Genomic DNA, 21,579 nt, shown 5'->3' on the forward strand with positions numbered 1-21,579 from the left:
AGGAATCTCTGAAAAAAACACATTCCCCAAACACAGTTTTAAGTGTGCCCCTCAAAATTTGAGAATTTCACTTTAACAGATCTTCACCAAATCATAGACATAGATATGGAAGTCATTATTAAACTTGATGAAACACACAGAAGGTTTGGTGGGAACTTGGCAAATAATTTTACCTATCTCTTGGGTTCCATCTTTTTTGTTGTACTGCACAATTTTGCCTGCCAAGGAATCCCTGCCTAATTCCAAAGTCACCTCTACTGGAGGACATTCAGGCATAATGTGGACGTTGCCTTCAATGGAGTCATCAAGATGGTGGTAAAGGTACAGGACTGGATCATTCTTCTTGACAATGTAGAAACAGGTCATCATGGTCTGCACCTCATCTGGGACCACGCCACTGCACTCCTCCTTAGAGCCTGGCATGATGTGGAGCTTGCCTTCAAGGTAGTCATCCAGGAGGTGGTAAATGTACAAGACCGGATCTTCTTGTAGGTAATATAGAACCAGGTCTTCATGATTGGCACCTCCTCTAGGACCATCCCATTCCAGTCTTCCTAAGAGCCATTTGTGTCCGTGAATGTATGTTTCACTGCTCTGCCAACTATGGTGTTTGACCGATGAGTGTATGTCACCTGAGTAAATGGTACATTATTAGGCAGGATCTTACGGTTTAAAATCCTTTCATTGCTGTGAAGCTCCTAGCCATAGACACAATCAATCCCATCATATTTCAACAAATAGAGAGAAGTATATGTTGACAGTTGATCTAGAATGATGGCTTTCCACTGGGTGACTGGTTCATTGGCTTCCTTCCAGCCATGAGAAATTCTGCGGCCAACAATATTCTCCAGTTCCTCAAAAGGCTTACTCAGTTTTTGCTTCTGGAGAGTTGGCTCATTCTTCTTCTGGAGAGGTGGCATGCATCTCATACTAAGAGGCATCTTTATCATGGTGGTAGATTTACTGAGATAGGCCACAACACTCCTGTTCCACTGTCTCTTGGCTCTCTTTCTGTGCTTGGGCTTCATAGCTGCCAATCTCTGCCTGGGAAGAATTCTTCAGTTTCAATCAGACACAAAGTGGTTTCCTCCACCATAAGTGCCTGCAAGGATAAGAAGGGGAGGATGCAAGGTCAAGACTCTTTTCTGGAAGATCTTTGGGGAAGGTGTAAAGGCAGTGATGAATAGATTTGGGCTGCCTAAATGTAATTTGGTCTAAGAAATTCATAGGAAAATTATCAAACTATTGTCTACAGCTCAGTATATGTGTATTAGAGACATATTCCTGTTGCCCAATGGCACTGGACCTCTACTGAGAAACCTAATTCCTGACTGACTGTGTCAATGAGAGGAGACTGTATGCTTATGCCCAAAGTGAGAAAGAAAAATCTGAACAGATGGAAAGAATACCAAGGACAGCCACTTCTCTTGTTCCCACTCAAGCTGTTGGTTAGGTGGTTGATCCTAAACCACCTGCCCAAGGTCATGGCACTCCAGTCCACTGTCTCTCTGTATTGTGTCTCCTGATCTAGACCCAGGTTTATTACATAAAGCCATTCCATGTCTTCATTAGAGACGTGAGTTTTGTGAGACAAACTGCAAAAATAAAGACTCATTAATCTGGGCAACAGCACCATTTAGAAATAAAGAATATCTTTTAAAACACATATGGACAAAGAGGATCTTTGCCACTTTCGTGGACTGATGAATTGGACATTGATAGCAAAGATAAAGTGGGAAGAACACCTGACATTCACCGTCCCCACAGCTATCAAATATAGAAGCTGTTAACAACATAAATTTTAGACTCATAGGAGATTTGAAGGAAACCTCTCTGAGACTACAGAGGTCACAATTGCTTCCTAAACATATTTACCAAAAGAAAATGTCTTGGCTCTCCAGATTCCATCTTCTGGAAATGTTCAGCTGACTATTCCTGTTGAACAGTTGTGGAGCCCAAGAGCTGAACTCACCTCCTCAGCCACAATGAAGACAGTAAGCCCACCTTCACAGAAGACTAGTGATTCATGTGGAAGAGATTGCCAACCCCAACCATAGTTTTGTGACATCACCAAGGCACTACTTATGTCATAACACCCCTCATAGGCAGGTTTCTTTTCTACTTACCCACAGAAATATCCAGCATGCAGGTCCTATAATGCTGCTCACACAGCCGCCTGGAGACCCAAAATAAAACCCCACTCATCTTCCCAAATACATGAGTCATATTTTGCCAAGTAACTCAATCCCTTTATGTCTGTTTTTTTTTTTTTCTGTAAAATAGTCTTTGGTGTCTGAGTCAATAACTCACATTAATGTTTTTTTTTCCCTAGATCCAATCTCTTCATTGGTTATTTTCTATTGATTTTTATATTACTTCATAATAATGAATATCAAGGGCCTGATCTTTTGGCACCAGGAGCCCCAGCATTGGGGTGAGTTTCTGGCCCTCGGCGCCAGCCTGGGACTGGGAGCTCGTTGGTTTCTTGGCCCCCTGTCCTTCTTGGTATCTCTGCAGGGCCTCTACTGCCTGGGTGATGCCTCTTTCTTCCTCGCCCACCCAGCTTCCATCCAGAGCCCACCCCACTTCAGCCGCACCGCCCTCTTTTGGCGTGTGGCATCGCCCAGCCCAGCCTATCTGGGCGCTGTGTCCGAGTACTCGGGGCTCCCGGGCGGGCAGCAGTTCCTTTGTTTCTGGGGCCTGCCTGCACCAAGCGGGGTAGGTGTTTTGTTTGTGAGCTGCCCAACCAGCATGGAGGCCTGATCTCTCGGCACCAGGAGAGCCAACATTGTGGAGAGCCAGCGTTTGGTAGGCAAGGAGACCTAATCCGGTAAAAGAAGATCCATAGGGAGCATTTGGAAGAAGAGATGGGCCGACGTCAAGGCAAGAATTCGCCCAACAAGCTGAAAAGCAACATGAAGCCACCAGAAACAAGCGACCTCACAACGGGAGGACAAGAACCCCTTAATCAAGAAGAAGGAGAAAAGATTGACTTCATGAAACTGATTGACACCCTTAAACAGCATGTAAAATACGCCCTTATAGAAATGGATGAGAAATATAACAGAAAGTTTGAAGAATTGAATAAATCAGTGAATGATACCCTAGACAACCAAGGAAAAACAATCAAACAGATAATGGAAACAGTTCAAGACCTGAAAACTGAAATGGAGGCAAAGAAGAAAACACAAACAGAGGGCCGGCTGGACATGGAAAATCTAGGTAAACGAATAGAGACTACAGAAACAAGCATAACCAGCAGAATACAAGAGAAAGAAGAAAGACTCTCGGATTCTGAAGATACCATAGAGAAAATAAACACACTCATAAAAGAAAACAGCAAGTCCAACAAACTCTCATCACAAAACATTCAGGAAATATGGGACACAATAAAAAGACCAAACCTAAGAATAATAGGAGTAGAAGAAGGAGAAGAAGGGCAGCTCAAATGTCCAGAAAATATATTTAACAAAATTATAGAAGAAAACTTTCCCAACCTAAAGAAAGATATACCTATGAAGGTGCAAGAAGCATACAGAACACCGAATAGGCTGGATCAAAAAAAAAATCCCCTCGCGATATAATTATCAAAACACAAAGCATACCGAATAAGGAAAGAATATTAAGAGCTGCAAAGGAAAAAGGCCAAATTACTTATAAAGGTAAACCTATCAGACTTACACCTGACTTCTCCATGGAAACCATGAAAGCCAGAAGGTCCTGGATAGATGTACTGCAGAAACTGAGAGACTATGTGTGCAAGCCCAGATTACTATACCCAGCCAAGCTTTCATTCACTATAAATGGAGAAAATAACATTTTCCAGGATAAAAACAAATTTAAACAATACGCAGCCACAAATCCAACCTTACAGAAAGTAATTGAAGGAAAATCACTAACCAAGGAGTCCAACAATGACCACAATAACTCAGACATCTAGAGACCCTTCACCAACACAATACAAAGAAGGGAAACACACAAACTCTACGACTAAAAAAAAAAATGACCGGAGTTAACAACCACTGGTCATTAATATCACTTAATGTCAATGGACTCAACTCACCTATAAAAAGGCACAGGCTAAGAGATTGGATAAGAAAACAGGATCCAACATTCTGCTGTTTACAAGAAACACACCTCAACCACAAAAACAGGCACCTACTCAGAGTAAAGGTCTGGGAAAAGGCCTATCAAGCAAATGGACCTAAGAAACAGGCAGGTGTGGCCATACTAATCTCTAACAAAGTTGACTTCAAACTTAAATCAATCAGAGGAGATGGAGAGGGGCATTTTATACTCATAACAGGAACAGTTCATCAGGATGAAGTCTCAATCCTGAACATCTATGCCCCTAATATAAAATCGCCCACGTACATAAACGAAACATTGCTAAAATTCAAGGCAGCCATCAAACCGCACACACTAATAGTAGGAGACTTCAACACTCCTCTCTCACCAATGGACAGGTCAATCAGAAATAAACCTAACAGAGAAATAAGAGAATTCATGGAGGTAATGAATCAAATGGACTTAACAGACATCTATAGAACATCCCATCCAAATAGGAAAGAATATACCTTCTTCTCTGCCGCTCATGGAACCTTCTCGAAAATCGACCACATAGTCGGTAACAAAGCAAACATCCACAGTTACAAAAAAATATTAGTATCCACCTGTGTCTTATCAGATCACCATGGATTAAAGTTAGAATTCAACAATAATGCTACCCCCAGAAAGCATACAAAGTCATGGAAACTGAACAGTCAACTATTGAACCATACCTGGATTAGGGAAGAAATAAAGAAAGAAATTAAAGTCTTCCTGGAATTCAATGAAAATAAAGAAACAACATACTCGAACTTATGGGACACTATGAAAGCAGTGCTAAGAGGAAAGTTCATCGCACTAAGTGCCCACTTAAAGAAAACAGAGAAAGCTCACATTGGAGACTTAACAGCCCACCTGAAAGCTCTAGAAAAAAAAAAAAGAAGCAGACTCACCTAGGAGGAGTAGAAGACTGGAAATAATCAAAATGAGGGCTGAAATCAACAAAATAGAAACACAGAAAACAATACAAAGAATCAATGAAACAAAAAGCTGGTTCCTGGAGAAAATCAACAAGATTGATAAACCACTATCCAAGCTAATCAAACGGCAGAGAGAGAATTTGCAAATTAATAAGATCAGAAATGAAAAGGGAGACATAACCACAGACACAGAGGAAATTCAGAGAATCATTAGATCTTACTACAAAAGCCTATATGCCACAAAATTGGAAAATGTAAGGAAAATGGATACTTTTTTAGATAAATACCATATACCAAAGTTAAATCAGGACCTGGTGAACAATCTAAATAGACCTGTTATTCACGAAGAATTAGAAGAGGTTATCAAAAACCTCCCTACCAAAAAAAGCCCAGGACCAGATGGTTTCATTGCGGAATTCTACCAGAACTTCCAAGAAGATCTAATACCTATACTCCTTAATGTATTCCACAATATAGAAACAGAAGGGTCATTACCAAACTCCTTTTATGAAGCCTCAATTACTCTGATACCAAAACCACTCAAAGACTCAACCAGGAAAGAGAACTAAAGGCCAATCTCACTCATGAATATCGACACAAAAATCCTCAACAAAATACTGGCAAATCGAATCCAAGAACACATCCAAAAAATTATCCATTATGATCAAGTAGGCTTCATTCCTGAGATGCAGGGCTGGTTCAACATATGAAAATCTATCAATGTAATCCAGCATATAAATAAACTGAAAGAAAAAACCATATGATCATTTCATTAGATGCTGAAAATGCATTTGACAAAATTCAACATCCATTTATGTTAAAAGTCTTGGAGAGATTAGGGATACAGGCTCATACCTAAATATAATAAAAGCTATATACAGCAAGCCGACAGCTAGCATCAAATTAAACGGAGAGAAACTCAAAGCCATCCCACTTAACTCAGGAACACGACAAGGCTGTCCACTTTCGCCATACCTCTTCAATATAGTGCTTGAAGTTCTAGCAATAGCAATAAGACAACATAAGGGAATCAAGGGGATTCGAATTGGAAAGGAAGAAGTTAAACTTTCATTATTTGCAGATGATATGATAGTGTACATAAGTGACCCCCAAAACTCCACCAAAGAACTTTTACAGCTGATAAACAGCTGTAGTAATGTGGCAGGATACAAGATCAACTCCAAAAAATCAGTTGCCCTCTTTTACACAAAGGATATGGAAGCAGAGAGGGAAATCCGAGAAGCTTCACCATTCACAATAGCCAAAAACAGCATAAAATATCTTGGGGTAAATCTAACCAAGGAAGTGAAAGATCTATTTGACAAGAACTTTAAGGCATTGAAGAAAGAAATTGAAGAGGATACCAAAAAATGGATGGACCTCCCTTGCTCTTGGATTGGGAGGATCAACATAGTAAAAATCGCAATTCTACCAAAGGCAATTTATAGATTCAATGCAATCCCCATCAAGATCCCATCAAAATTCTTCACAGATCTGGAGAGGACAATAATCAATTTTATATGGAAAAACAAAAAAAAACCAGGATAGCCAAAACAATCCTATACAATAAAGGATCTTCTGGAGGCATTACCATCCCTTACTTTTACAGAGCTACAGTAATGAAAACAGTGTGGTACTGGCATAAAAACAGAGAAGTCGACCAATGGAATTGTATAGAAGACCCGAATTTTATCCCACAAATCTATGAACACCTCATTTTTGATAAAGGAGCTAAAAGTATACAATGGAAGAAAGAAAGCATCTTCAACAAATGGTGCTGGCACAACTGGATGTCATCTTGTAGAAGAATGAAAATAGACCCTTATCTATCACCGTGCACAAAACTCAAGTCCAAATGGATTAAAGACCTCAATATCAGCCCGAACACACTGAACCTGATAGAAGAGAAAGTGGGAAGTACCCTACAGGAGATGGGCACAGGAGTTCACTTCCTATGTATAGCCCCAGAAGCACAGACATTAAGGGCAACATTGAATAAATGGGACCTACTTTAACTGAGAAGCTTCTGTAAAGCAAAGGACATAGTCACTAAGACACAAAGGCAACCTACTGACTGGGAGAAGATTTTCACAAACCCAAAAACAGACAAAGGTCTGATCTCCAAAATATATAGAGAACTCAAGAAACTAGACTTTAAAATGCTAATTAACCCAATTAAAAAATGGGGCACTGAACTTAACTGAGAATTCTCAGCAGAGGAAGTTCAAATGGCCAAAAGACACTTAAAGTCGTGCTCAACTTCCTTAGCAATCAGGGAAATGCAAATCAAAACAACTTTGAGATATCATCTTACACCTGTCAGAATGGCTAAAGTCAAAAACACCAAGGATAACCTTTGCTGGAGTGGCCGTGGAGGAACGGGTACCCTCATCCATTGCTGGTGGGAATGCAATCTTGTGCAACCACTGTGGAAGTCAGTGTTTTGGTTTCTCAGGAAATTCGGGATCAACTTACCCCTGGACCCAGCAATAACACTCCTGGGAATATACCCAAGAGATGCTCTATCATATGACAAAAGCATTTGTTCAACTATGTTCATAGCAGTATTATTTGTAATAGCCAGAACCTGGAAACAACCTAGATGCCCTTCAATGGAAGAATGGATGAAGAAAGTATGGAATATATACACGCTAGAGTACTATGCTGCGATAAAAAACAATGACTTCTTGAATTATGCATGCAAATGGATGGAAATAGAAAACACTATCCTGAGTGAGGTTTCCCAGACCCAAAAAGTTGAACATGGGATGTACTCGCTCATAATTGGTTTCTAGCCATAAATAAGGGCCACGGAGTCTACAATAGGTGAACCTAAAGAAGCTAAGTAAGAAGGTGAACCCAAGGAAAAACATATAGTTGTCCTCTTGGCTAAGGGAAGTAGACCAAATTGCCGGGGAGAAAATTAGGATCTTGGGGGTGGGGTGGGATGGGGGTAAGGGGAGATGGGGAGAGAAAAGGTAGAAGGGAAGGAGGGGGGACTTGAGGAATCAGGAGAATTGGGATAAAGGAGAGGTGGATAGGGGAGCACGGAACCACAATTCTTAGTTAAGGGAGCCACTTTAGGGTGGGCAAGAGATTTGACCCTAGAGGGGCTCCCAAGTGCCCAAGATGAGGTTCCCAGTTAGTTCCTTGGGCAGCTGAGGATTGGGAACCTGAAATGACCCTATCCTAGAGCAATACTGACGAATATCTTGCATATCATCATAGAACCTTCATATGGTGATGGATAGAGATAGAGACAGAGACCCACACATGAGCACTGGACTGAACTCCCAAGGTCCCAATGAGGAGCAGAAGGAGGGAGAACATGAGGAAAGAAGTCGGGACCATGAGGCGTGCACCCACCCACTGAGACAGAGGAGCTGATCTACTGGGAGCTCACCAAGGCCAGCTGGACTGTAACCGAAAAAGCATGGGATAAAACCGGACTCTCTGAACATGGCGAACAATGAGGGCTGATGAGACGCCAAGGACAATGGCACGGGGTTTTGATTCTATTTAATGTGCTGGCTTTGTGGAAGCCTAGCCAGTTTGGATGTTCACCTTCCTAGATATGGACGGAGGGGGGAGGACCTAGGACTTACCACAGGGCAGGGAACCCGGACTGCTCTGTGGACACCATAGGGAGGGGGAGAGGAATGGGGGGAGGGGGAGAAGGGTGGGAGGAGGGGGAGGGAAATGGGAGGCTGGGAGGAGGTGGAAACTTGTTTTTTGTTTATGTTTTTTTTCTTCTTTTCTTAATAAAAAAATAATGAATATCAAAATTTCCACTTCATTTCCTCCTCCCCAATACTTCTCGCTTCCCCACCAAACCTCTCCACTCCTACACCAATCCAAATTGTGGGCGGGATACCTTGACCTGTGGGAAGTGCAAGCCCAGACTTCATCCATCGAGATTTAGGAAGGTATGCATCCACATAGATTAGGATCACAAAGAAGCCTGTATATGAAGTGCAGACAAATGCCAGTGCCATTACCATTGGCTTCTCAGTCTGCCCCAATTGTCAGCCACATTCAGAGCTTCCACTTTGATCCCATGTTCTTTCATCCCAGACCACTGGTTTAGTTGAAATCCCCTTCGTTCAGGCACAGTGTCTCAGTGTGTGGACCAAGCTATTTTATTCCTGACATCCTTGCTCTTATTCTCCATCAGTCAGCTATTCAACTGGAGCTTGGAAGCTCCATCTACTTTTCTGATTTTTACCCTGACTTGATCTCCATCTTGGCCATACAAAAGTTCCATGGTGATATTCAAGATAGTCATCAGTCTGACTATAGGACAAGGCACCCATGGTGACTATGGACATGGCACATGCAATCAACCTCTCCTCACCTGCCCAATTTACTAGAGGGGTTCACCCCATGGCTCTCTAAGAACCCCTCGAAAGATAATGATCTTGACAACCCCAGAATGGCCCACTAAATTGATATCATCAGTGTATTTGCATTACTTGTGTGTGTGAGTGTGTGTGTGTGTAAATCACAATAAAAACAAATGGATTGTAATATTGAAATTTCTTCTCATCTTGAGAAGAATGTTTGCTACAGAAATACTGACATAGTGGTACTAAGAGTGTAAGCTGTCTCAGCAAGGAGAAGTAACTAGAGAAATCCCCCAGGAGTTAGACTCAGTGTCCCAGGAATTATGCCCAAGGAAAGTCAATGAACTCATGGATGGAAGATAAAACTCAGCCTAAATAACACTCCAAATCATTTAGGTGGAACATGAGATACTCTTGCAACAGTTTCAAGATGTCAAAAATGCCTGGACTAGAACAGAAGGGGAACACAATGATGTGGATCTGAGAGTGCATGGCAAAACTGATTGGATTTGACAAAAATTATGGAAGCATACCAAGAAAACCACCAGTGGGACAATACCCTAAGAAATATGTATGACAACAGATGTTGACAATTCTGAGATTTATAGACAAAGGAAAGATCTTAAATATGTCACTGTCTCACTGGTGATGATTAACCCATTCGATCGTAGTGTGACTCCCTGATGTATTTAAATTATCCTATCAATTTTGTCTATTTAGTTACAGGGAAATTGGCATTGCTTGCACAGATTAATTAAGAAGCATCATTAGCTGACAAGCAAAGGCAAGGCAAAGCAATCACAGACATGTTGTTGAATGCTGATGATGTTATTGGGAGTTTTGTGGGTTTTTTCTTAAAGGGAAATCATCGGTGACTCTCATGCATGAAGAGATCCTATCTCTGTGATGTATCTGGAAGGACTGTAATAAATGAACTAAAATAGTTTTTTTTTCTCACATTCTAGTAACCTTTTTTTTTGTTATATCCAAATAAGTGTGTTGCAAGGGTTTCTTCCACTCTTTCAGGCAATAGCCACTGACATACCAGCCCATTGAGGTGTGGTCTCTCTCTCTTTCAAAAACCAACTTTGCCTTCAGCTTGATCTCTTGCTTCCAGTTTCCCTTCTGGCTTCTAGGCTCCTTTCCTGATCCTGCTGAGGGCTTTTGTCAGGGCTGGTCATCTGTAAGTTTTTGCCCTTTAATGAAATAATCATTCTATTAATAACAATACTAAAATGGTGTAGGAGATTGTTTGTGACATATGCCTTCGTATATAATACAAGCAACCTGGGTGTGGAGGGTGTTCTCTCTGTTCATGTGGGAAGGCATGGCAGCAGGAGTAGATGGCTGCTCATTCTATGTATGGAAATCAGTAAAGAGTGGAAACCAAGGACAAGGATGTCCTGAAACATCAAGGCTTGTCCATTCAGGCCCCAAAGCCTCCAGCTAGGTTCAGGGTCACCACAATCTCAAAGACCCACTGAGCGTGAAGTATTCAGAACCAGAATCCTGTGTGTGCCAAGTCACATGAAATCATTGTGAGTCCACCAATCTGTTTTTCTTTTGTCCAATCCAAACCATGTTTATTACCATTAAACATAACTTGCTGCATCTTTGGTGTACTAGAATTGCTTTAAATTGTTGCTGGGACAGTCTTACAAAACTTCCTGTGTTGTTATGAGACCTAAAGGGGACAGTTCTTATTTCAGAAATCAAAGGCTGTCGGGTTCAAACCTATGCTTAGCTGTTGGCGAGAAATTGGTTTGCCTATGGAAGGATGGATTTGACTAAGAAAGGGAGATAGCATAAACGGAGGCAGGTAACCTTACTTTTGCACAACGGCCCATTTTGAGGCATTACTTGAGGCTCTTCTCTTCTCCTAATCTTGGTTTAATTATTAGTTTAGGAGAAGAATTAGAACTCAAACTACATGATCTGTGAACACTGAATGAGTTAAGTATGTGTGACCACCGTGATGTCTGCCTGTCTGACAACAGGGGCAGAGTTCATGGGCATCTGACGCATAGGACAGGATTGTCAGCAATCAATCTCTGGTCCACCTAACTCTACAGCATAAGAGTTGTCATGGTTGCTCATCTGATCTTCCTCATATGACCTCCATCCACAGAGATGTCAGAAAAATCCTTCCCTGAGAGGGCAAGTTCTTTACAAATGAAAGATTATACAAAAGAAGAGACATGGAAGTTTTTTTTTGGGCAAGCTGTTGAAAGGATAAAGTGATGGAAGAAGGTCATTGCTTAATTAAATAAAGAATCTGCTTCCCTTGATAGGTTAGAACATAGGTGGGAGAATTAAAAGAAAAGAATGCTGTGAGAAAGAGGAAGTGAGCTCAGAGATGCCATGCACCACTCTCCCGGGCAGACACGGGAGCTCTGCTCTCTGAGGCAGATGGCAATGCAGCCAGCCAGCAGGTGAGACATGCTGAATCTTTCCTGGTAAGCACACCTCGTGCTGCAACATATATTATTAGAAATGGGTTAAGAGGCTGAAAATAATGGGCCAGGGAGTGTTTAAAACAATACAGTTTTTTTGTGTTCTCATTTTGGGGCATAAGCTAGCTAGGCAGCCATGGTGCTGGGACGCAGCCCCGCTGCTCAAATTACTACTATAAAGCGGGAAATGCAAGAAGGGAAGGAAGAAAAGAAAGAGAGATAGAGTGAGAGTGAGAGAGAGAGAGAGAGAGAGAGAGAGATGGAAGAATGGATGAATTCAATCATTCATTGGAAAGATGAGTGAACCAATGAATGAGGAGACCTAGAAGGATAAAATATGCTACATTCCTTGTGAGAGTCAGGTCATATGAAAGATGGACATTGTTTTCCACTGAGGAGGAGGCTTTTCCAATTTTGCCTTCTTTGAGCTCCAATCCCAGCCACAAGAGTGATGATGAGGACTGGGAGAAGAAGAGGTGAGGGTGTACCAGAATGCCCTGGTAGAAGTTCTCACCCAAATTGTAGCCAAATCACCTGACCTGGGACAGCTGATCTACATGCTGGACCCTAACTGGCAGTTTGACAACTTTAATTTTTTAACCAAGTTTGTGAAAAGGAAGGAAGCAAAAATCGCCCCATTACAGGATGGCAGGATCCTTACATGATGGGAGTCAGACATCAATACCGTACTGGTATTTGGGGGTCTGATGGGTTTGTGGTGTCTTTGCCACACTCCACCTAGCATCAGGGATTCCCTCGTTTACTGATTTGATGGAGATCTGTGTATTCATCATATGTGTGCATGTCACACATTAGTGGGCATCAATGTGTACATGTTTATCCTGTGTGTGGGTGCGTCTGTCGATGAGTTTTACAGCCCAAGTCCAACAGAACATGATCAATGAAAGAGAACACTGTTTTCCAGATATGGCAGGGCAATTATTTAAATGAACTCACAAGGGTTGGATGGCATGCAAAGGACCTATGAGAGTTCAAGGCATGCCAAATCCAGGCTTGACAAATAGGTGGAAAACAGAATTCTGACAAAAGGAAGTAGATAGCGTGACGTCCATCCCACTGCAGAAGAGCAACTAGGCGGAGACACTTTTCTCTAAGCAGGAGGCTCCTGGTCACTCAATATGCTCCAGTGGCTTTCAAACATCCTGTGACTTACATCGTGTACGAATTAAACTATTCATCAAATGAAACCTAATTTCCTCTGATTTTGAGTATACGTTTGTGTCCCTTCCTGATTAATCTACTCTTTATCCTCTTAAGTCCCAATACCTCACTCTGATATCTGTCACATCTTTCCAGTTGACATGTTTTTCCCTCAAGCTTTATCCCGCCCCGAGATCCTACAATTTTGCCCCTCTCCACTACTCCCTAGACAGCCATTTGTCCTTTACCACACCAAGCATTCCCAGTCCATCCTCTCCAAGGGGAAAGACCATAAATCCTGCTTTGTTTTGAGGCATGTATTTCTGTGATGCCCCATCCACCAATCACAATCCATCATTCAACAAAGAACACAACATGTTCACAAATTTTTATTTTTCAAGCAAGAATATTCCATTGGAAAAAATACCAGGATTAATAGAAGAACTGAGGTATCTCTGAAAAAAAAAACACATTCCCGAAACACAGTTTTAAGTGTGCCCATCAAAATTTGAGAATTTCACTTTAACAGATCTTCACCAAATCATAGACATAGATATGGAAGTCATTATTAAACTTGATGAAACACACAGAAAGTTTGGTGGGAACTTGGCAAATAATTTTACCTATCTCTTTGGTACCATCTTTTTTGTTGTACTGCACAATTTTGCCTGCCAAGGAATCCCTGCCTAATTCCAAAGTCACCTCTACTGGAGGACATTCAGGCATGATGTGGACGTTGCCTTCAATGGAGTCATCAAGATGGTGGTAAAGGTACAGGACTGGATCATTCTCCTTGACAATGTAGAAACAGGTCATCATGGTCTGCTCCTCATCTGGGACCATGCCACAGCACTCCTCCTTAGAGCCTGGCATGATGTGGAGGTTGCCTTCAAGGTAGTCATCCAGGACGTGGTAAATGTACAAGACCGGATCTTTCTTGTAGGTAATATAGAACCAGGGCTTCATGATTGGCACCTCCTCTAGGACCATCCCATTCCAGTCATCCTTAGAGCCATTAGTGCCAGTGAATGCATGTTTCACTGCTCTGTCAACTATGGTGTTTGCCAGATGAGTCTCTGTTACATGAGGAAATGGCACATTATTAGGCAGGATCTTAAAGTTTAAAATCCTTTCATCGCTGTGAAGCTCCAAGCCATAGACACAATCAATCCCATCATATTTCAACAAATAGAGAGAGGGATATGTTGGCAGATGATCTAGAATGATGGCTTTCCACTGGGTGACTGGTTCATTGGCATTCTTCCAGCCATGAGAAATTCTGCGGCCAACAATATTCTCCAGGGCCTCAAAAGGCTTACTCAGTTTTTGCTTCTGGAGAGTTGGCCCATTCTTCTTCTGGAGAGGTGGCATGCATCTCATACTAAGAGGCATCTTTATCATGGTGGTAGACTTACTGAGATAGCCCACAACACTCCTGTTCCACTGTCTTTTGGCTTTCTTTCTGTGCTTGGGCTTCATAGCTGCCAATCTCTGCCTTGGAAGAATTCTTCAGTTTCAATCAGACACAAAGTGTTTTCCTCCACCATACGTGCCTGCAAGGATAAGAAGGGGAGGATGCGAGGTCAAGACTCTTTTCTGGAACATCTTTGGGGAAGGTGAAAAGGCAGTGCTGAATAGAATTGGACTGCCTAAATGTCATTTGGTCTTAAGAAATTCATAGGAAAATTATCAAACTATTGTCTACAGCTCAGTATATTTGTATCAAATATTGACACTGACTCCGTCAATGAGAGGAGACTGTATGCCTGTGCCCAAAGTGAGAAAGAAAAATCTGAACAGATGACAAAGAATTCGAAGGACAGCCACTTCTCTCCTTCCCACTCAAGCTGTTGGTTAGGTGGTTGATCCAAAACCACCTGCCCAAGGTCATAGCACTCCAGTCCACTGGCTCCCTGTATTGTGTCTCCTGATCCAGACCCAGGTTTATTACATAAAGCCATTCCATATCTTCATTAGAGAAGTGAGTGTTGTGAGCCAAACTGCAAAAATAAAGACTCATTAATCTGGGCAACAGCACCATTTAGAAATAAAGAATATCTTTTAAAACACATATGGACAAAGAGGATCTTTGCCACTTTCGTGGACATTTATAGCAAAGATAAAGTGGGAAGAATACCTGACATTCACTGTCCCCACAGCTATCAAATATAGAAGCTGTTAACAACATAAATTTTAGACTCATAGGAGATTTGACGGAAAACTCTCTGGGACTACAGAGGTCCCAGTTGCTTCCTAAACATATTTACCAATAGAAAATGTCTTGGCACTCAAGATTCCATCTTCTGGAAATGTTCAGCTGCCTAATCCTGTTGAACAGTTGTGGAGCCCATGAGCTGAACTCACCTCCTCAGCCACCGTGAAGATAGTAAGCACACCTTCACAGAAGACTAGTGCTTCTTGTGGAAGAGAGTTGCCAACCCCAACCTCAGCTTTGTGACATCATCAAGGCTATACTTATGTCATAACACCACTCATAGGCAGGTTTCTTCCCTACTTACCTACAGAAATATCCAGTACTGGTCCTATAATGCTGCTCACACATCCGCCTGGAGAACCAAAATAAAACCCCACTCATCTTCCCAAATATATGAGTCATATTTTGCCAAGTAACTCAATCCCTTTATGATTTTTTTTTCTGTAAAAAAGTCTTTGGTGTCTGAGTCAAAAACTCACATGAATGTTTTTCTTTTCCTAGCTACAATCTCTTCATTGGTTATCTTCTATTGATATTTATATTACTTCATTGTAATGAATATCAAAATTTCCATTCCATTTCCTTCTCCCACATTCTTCTTGCTTCCCCACCAAACCTCTCCACTCCTACTCCAAAACAAATTGTGGGCGGGATACCTTGACCTGTGGGAAGTCAAAGCCCAGACTTCATCCATCGAGATTTAGGAAGGTATGCATCCACATAGAATAGGATCACAAAGAAGCCTGTATATGAAGTGCAGACAAATTCCAGTACCATTACCATTTGCTTATCAGTCTGCCCCAATTGTCAGCCACATTCAGAGCTTCCAATTTGATCCCAAGTTCTTTCATTCCCAGGCCACTGGTTTAGTTGAAATCCCCTTCGTTCAGGCACAGTGTCTCAGTGTGTGGACCAAAGCTATTTTATTCCTGACATCCTTGCTCTTATTCTCCTTCACTCGGTAATTTAACTGGAGCTTGGAAGCTCCATTAGTTTTGTGATTTTTACCCTGACTTGATCTCCATCATTTGCCATACAAAAGTTCCATGGTGATATTCAAGATTGTCTTCAGTCTGACTATAGGACAGGACACCCATAGTTACTATGGACAGGGCATAGTGCAGTCAACCTCTCCGCACATGCCCAAGTTACTAGAGGGGTTCACCCCATGGCTCTCTAAGAAACCCTCGAGAGATAATGATCTTGACAACCCCGGAATGGCCCAATAAATTGATATCATCAGTGTATATGCATATATTTGTGTGTGTGTGTGTTTAAATCACAATAAAAACAAATGGATTGTAATATTGAAATTTCTTCTCATCTTGAGAAGAATGTTTGCTGCAGAAATACTGTCATAGTCGTACAAGGAGTGTAAGCTGTCTCAGCAAGGAGAAGTAACTAGAGGAATACCCCAGGAGTTAGGCTCAGTGTCCCAGGAATTACGCCCAAGGAAAGTCAATGAACTCATGGATGGAAGATAAAACTCAGCCTAAATAACACTCCAAATCATTTAGGTGGAACATGAGATATTCTTGCAACAGTTTCAAGATGTCTAAAATGCCTGGACAAGAACTTAAGGGGAACACAATGATATAGAGCTGAGAGTGCATGGCAAAACTGATTGGATCTGCCAAAAATTATGGAAGCATACCAAGGAAACCACCAGTGGGACAAAACCCTAAGCAATCTGTATGACAACATATCATGTTGACAATTCTGAGATTTATAGACAAAGGAAAGATCTTAAATATGTCACTGTCTCACTGGTGATTATTAACCCATTCGATCGTAGCAGGACTCCCTGATGTTTTTAAGATAACCTGTCAATTCTGTCTATTTAGTTACAGGGAAATTTGCATTGTTTGCAGAGATTAACTAGCAGCATCATTTACTGACAAGCAAAGGCAAGGCAAAGCAATCATAGACACGTTGTTGAATGCTGATGATGTTATTGGGAGTTTTGTGGGTTTTTTCTTAAAGGGAAATCATTGGTGACTCTCATGCATAAAGAGATCCGATCTCTGTGATGTATCTGGAAGGACTGTAATAAATGAACTAAAATAGTTTTTTTTTCACATTCTAGTAACCTTTTTTTTTGTTATATCGAAATAAGTGTGTTGCAAGGGTTTCTTCCACTCTTTCAGGCAATAGCCACTGAGATACCAGCCCATTGAGGTGTGGTCTCTCTCTCTTTCAAAAACCAACATTTACCTTCAGCTTGATCTCTTGCTTCCAGTTTCCCTTCTGGCTTCTATGCTCCTTTCCTGATCCCGCTGAGGGCTTTTATCAGGGACGGCCATCTGTAAGTTTTTGCCCTTTAACGAATTAGTCATTTTATTAATCACAATTCTAAATTATTCTGGGAGATTGTTTGTGACTTAGGCCTTCATATGTGATTCAAGCAACCTGGGTGTGAATGGTGTTCTCTCTGTTCATGTGGGAAGACATGGCACCAGGAGTAGATGGCTGCACATTCTCTGAATGGAAATCAGTAAACAGGGAAACCAAGGACATGGATGTCCTGAAATATCAAGGCTTGTCCTTTCAGGCCCCAAAGCCCTCAGCTAGGTTCAGGGTCACCACAATCTCAAAAACCCACTGAGCATGAAGTATTCAGAACCAGAAGCCTGTGTTTGCCAAATCACATGTAATCATCGTGAGTACACCAATCTGTTTTTCTTTTGTCCCATCCAAACCATGTTTATTACCATTAAACATAACTTGCTGCATCTTTGGTGTCCTAGAATTGCTTTAAATTGTTGCTGGGACACTCTTACAAAACTTCCTGTGTTCTTATGAGACCTAAATGGGACAGTTCTTATTTCAGAAATCAAAGGCTGTTGGGTTCAAACCTATGCTTAGCTGTTGGTGAGAAATTGGTTTGCCTATAGCTACTCAATGGAAGGATGGATTTGACTAAGAAAGGGAGACAGCATAAATGGAGGCAGGTAAACTTACTTTTGCACAACGACCCATTTGAGGCCTTACTTCAGTCTCTTCTCTTCTCCTAATCTTGGTTTCTTTATTAGTTTAGGAGAAGAATTAGAACTCAATCTGCATGATCTGTGAACACTGAATGAGTTAAGTATGTGTGACCACCGTGATGTCTGCCTGTCTGACAACAGGGGCAGAGTTCATGGGCATCTGACGCATAGCACAGGATTGTCAGCAATCAATCCCTGGTCCAGCTAACTCTACAGCATAACAGTTGTCATGGTTGCTCATCTGATCTTCCTCATATGACCTCCATCCACAGAGATGTCAGAAAAATCCTTCCCTGAGAGGGCAAGTTCTTTAAAAATGAAAGATTATACAACAGAAGAGACATGGAAGATTTCTTGGGCAAGCTGTTGAAAGGATAAAGTGATGGAAGAAGGTCATTGCTTAATTAAATAAAGAATCTGCTTCCCTTGATAGGTTAGAACATCGGTGGGAGAAGTAAAGAGAACAGAATGCTGTGAGAAAGAGGAAGTGATCTCAGAGATGCCATGTACCCTTCTCCCGGGCAGACACGGGAGCTCTGCACTCTGAGGCAAATGGCAAAGCAGCGAGCCAGCAGGTCAGACGTGCTGAATCTTTCCTGGTAAGCACACCTCGTGCTGCAACATACATTATTAGAAATGGGTTAAGAGGCTGAAAATAATGGGCCTGGGTCTGTTTAAAAGAATACAGTTTTTGTGTTCTTATTTTGGGGCATAAGCTAGCTAGGCGGCCATGGAGCTTGGACGCAGCCCCGCTGCTCAAATTACTACTATACAGGGGGAAATGCAAGAACGGAAAGAAGAAAAGAGAGAGAGAGAGAGGTGGAAGAATGGATGAATTCAATCATTCATTGGAAAGATGAGTGAACCAAAGAATGAGGAGACCTAGAAAAATAAAATATGCTACATTCCCTGTGAGAGTCAGGTCATATGAAAGATGGACATTGTTTTCCACTGAGGAGGAGGCTTTTCCAATTTTGCCTTCTTTGAGCTCCAATCCCAGCCACAAGAGTGATGATGAGGACTGGGAGAAGAAGAGGTGAGGGTGTACCAGAATGCCCTGGTAGAAGTTCTCACCCAAATTGTAGCCAAATCACCTGACCTGGGACATCTGATCTACATCCGGGACCCTAACTGGCAGTTTGACAACTCTAACATTTTAACCAAGTTTGTGAAGAGGAAGGAAGCAAAAATCGCCCCGTTGCAGGATGGCAGGATCCTTACATGATGGGAGTCAGACATCAATACCATACTGGTATTTGGGGGTCTGATGGGTTTGTGGGGTCTTTGCCACACTCCACCTAGAATCAGAGATTCCCTCGTTTACTGATTTGATGGAGATCAGTGCATTCATCATATGTGTGCATGTCACACATTAGTGGGCATCAATGTGTACATGTTTATCCTGTGTGTGGGTGCATCTGTCGATAAGTTTTATAGCCCAATTCCTACAGAACATAATCAATGAAAGGGAACACTGTTTTCCAGATATGGCAGGACAATTATTTAAATGAACTCACAGGGGTTGGATGGCATGCAAAGGACCTATGAGAGTTCAAGTCATACCCAATCCAGGCATGACAAAGTAGGTGGCAGAAAGAATTCTGACAAAAGGAAGTAGATAGCATGACGTCCATCCCACTGCAGAAGAGCAACTGGGCGGAGACACTTTTCTCTAAGCAGGAGGCTCCTGGTCACTCAACATGCTCCAGTGGAGATCAAACATCCAGTGACTTACATCCAGTACGAATTAAACAATTCATCAAATGAAACCTAATTTTCTCTGATTTTGAGTATACATTTGTGTCCCTTCCTGATTAATCTACTCTTTATCCTCTTTAATCCCAATACCTCACTCTGATATCTGTCACATCTTTCCATTTGACAGGTTTTTCCCTCAAGCTTTATCCCGCCCCGAGATCCTACAACTTTTTGTCCCCTCTCCACTACTTCCTAGACAGCCATCCTGTCCTTACCACACCAAGCATTCCCAGTCCATCCTCTCCAAGGGGAAAGACCATACATCCTGCTTTGTTTTAAGGCATGTATTTCTGTGATGTCCCATCCACCAAACAAAATCCATCATTCACCAATGAACAGTACATGTTCACAAGTTTTTATTTTTCAAGCAAGAATATTCCATTGGAAAAAATGCCAGGATTAATAGAAGAACTGAGGTATTTCTGAAAAAAACACATTCCCCAAACACAGTTTTAAGTGTGCCCCTCAAATTTTGAGAATTTCACTTTAACAGATCTTCACCAAATCATAGACATAGATATGGAAGTCATTATTAAACTTGATGAAATACACAGAAGGTTTGGTGGGAACTTGGCAAATAATTTTACCTATCTCTTGGGTTCCATCTTTTTTGTTGTACTGCACAATTTTGCCTGCCATGGAATCCCTGCCTAATTCCAAAGTCACCTCTACTGGAGGACATTCAGGCATGATGTGGATGTTGCCTTCAATGGAGTCATCAAGATGGTGGTAAAGGTACAGGACTGGATCATTCTCCTTGACAATGTAGAAACAGGTCATCATGGTCTGCACCTCATCTGGGACAACGCCACTGCACTACTCCTTAGAGCCTTGCATGATGTGGAGCTTGCCTTCAAGGTAGTCATCCAGGAGGTGGTAAATGTACAAGACCGGATATTTCTTGAAGGTAATATAGAACCAGGGCTTCATGATTGGCACCTCCTCTAGGACCATCCCATTCCAGTCTTCCTTAGAGCCATTTGTGCCCGTGAATGTATGTTTCACTGCTCTGCCAACTATGGTGTTTGACCGATGAGTTTCTGTCACCTTAGGAAATGGCACATTATTAGGCAGGATCTTGAGGTTTAAAATCCTTTCATCGATGTGAAGCTCCAAGCCATAGACACAATCAATCCCATCATATTTCAACAAATAGATAGAGGGATATGTTGGCAGTTGATCTAGAATGATGGCTTTCCACTGGGTGACTGGTTCATTGGCTTCCTTCCAGCCATGAGAAATTCTGCGGCCAACAATAATCTCCAGGGCCTCCAAAGGCTTACTCAGTTTTTGTTTCTGGAGAGTTGGGCCATTCTTCTTCTGGAGAGGTGGCATGCATCTCATACTAAGAGGCATCTTTATCATGGTGGTAGATTTACTGAGATAGGCCACAACACTCCTGTTCCACTGTCTCTTGGCTCTCTTTCTGTGCTTGGGCTTCATCGCTACCAATCTCTGCATTGGGAGAATTCTTCAGTTTCAATCCGACACAAAGTGGTTTCCTCCACCTTAAGTGCATGCAAGGATAAGAAAGGGAGGATGGGAGGTCAAGACTCTTTTCTGGAAGATCTTTGGGGAAGGTGAAAAGGCAGTGCTGAATAGATTTGGGCTGCCTAAATGTCATTTGGTCTTAAG

General features: G+C 41.8%; 2 protein-coding genes across 2 annotated transcripts in view; both read right to left on the reverse strand.

Annotated features, from left to right (window-relative positions):
* The window catches only part of LOC121443779 (Y-linked testis-specific protein 1-like), a 40,580-nt gene extending 26,117 nt beyond the window's left edge, over positions 1-14,463 (reverse strand). The window contains exons 1-2 of the mRNA XM_041645569.1: positions 13,872-14,463; positions 13,522-13,724 (exon numbers count right to left, since the gene is read on the reverse strand). Coding sequence (XP_041501503.1) covers positions 13,522-13,724; positions 13,872-14,463 — 795 coding nt within the window. The remainder of the gene's footprint in view (positions 1-13,521; positions 13,725-13,871) is intronic.
* Positions 14,464-20,448: 5,985 nt separating this feature from the next.
* LOC121443780 (spindlin-2-like) lies at positions 20,449-21,279 on the reverse strand (the record flags this gene model as incomplete). Its single annotated transcript, XM_041645570.1, has 2 exons — positions 20,796-21,279; positions 20,449-20,648 (listed from the first exon to the last, which is right to left on the reverse strand). Coding segments are annotated over exons 1-2 (684 nt in total), but the record flags the coding sequence as incomplete, so codon positions are not given.
* Between the last annotated feature and the right edge of the window lie 300 nt (positions 21,280-21,579).

Source organism: Microtus oregoni, unplaced genomic scaffold (genome assembly GCF_018167655.1).
Source record: "Microtus oregoni isolate MIOR12 unplaced genomic scaffold, Mior012 000113F_000, whole genome shotgun sequence".
Classification (NCBI taxonomy): Eukaryota; Metazoa; Chordata; class Mammalia; order Rodentia; family Cricetidae; genus Microtus; species Microtus oregoni.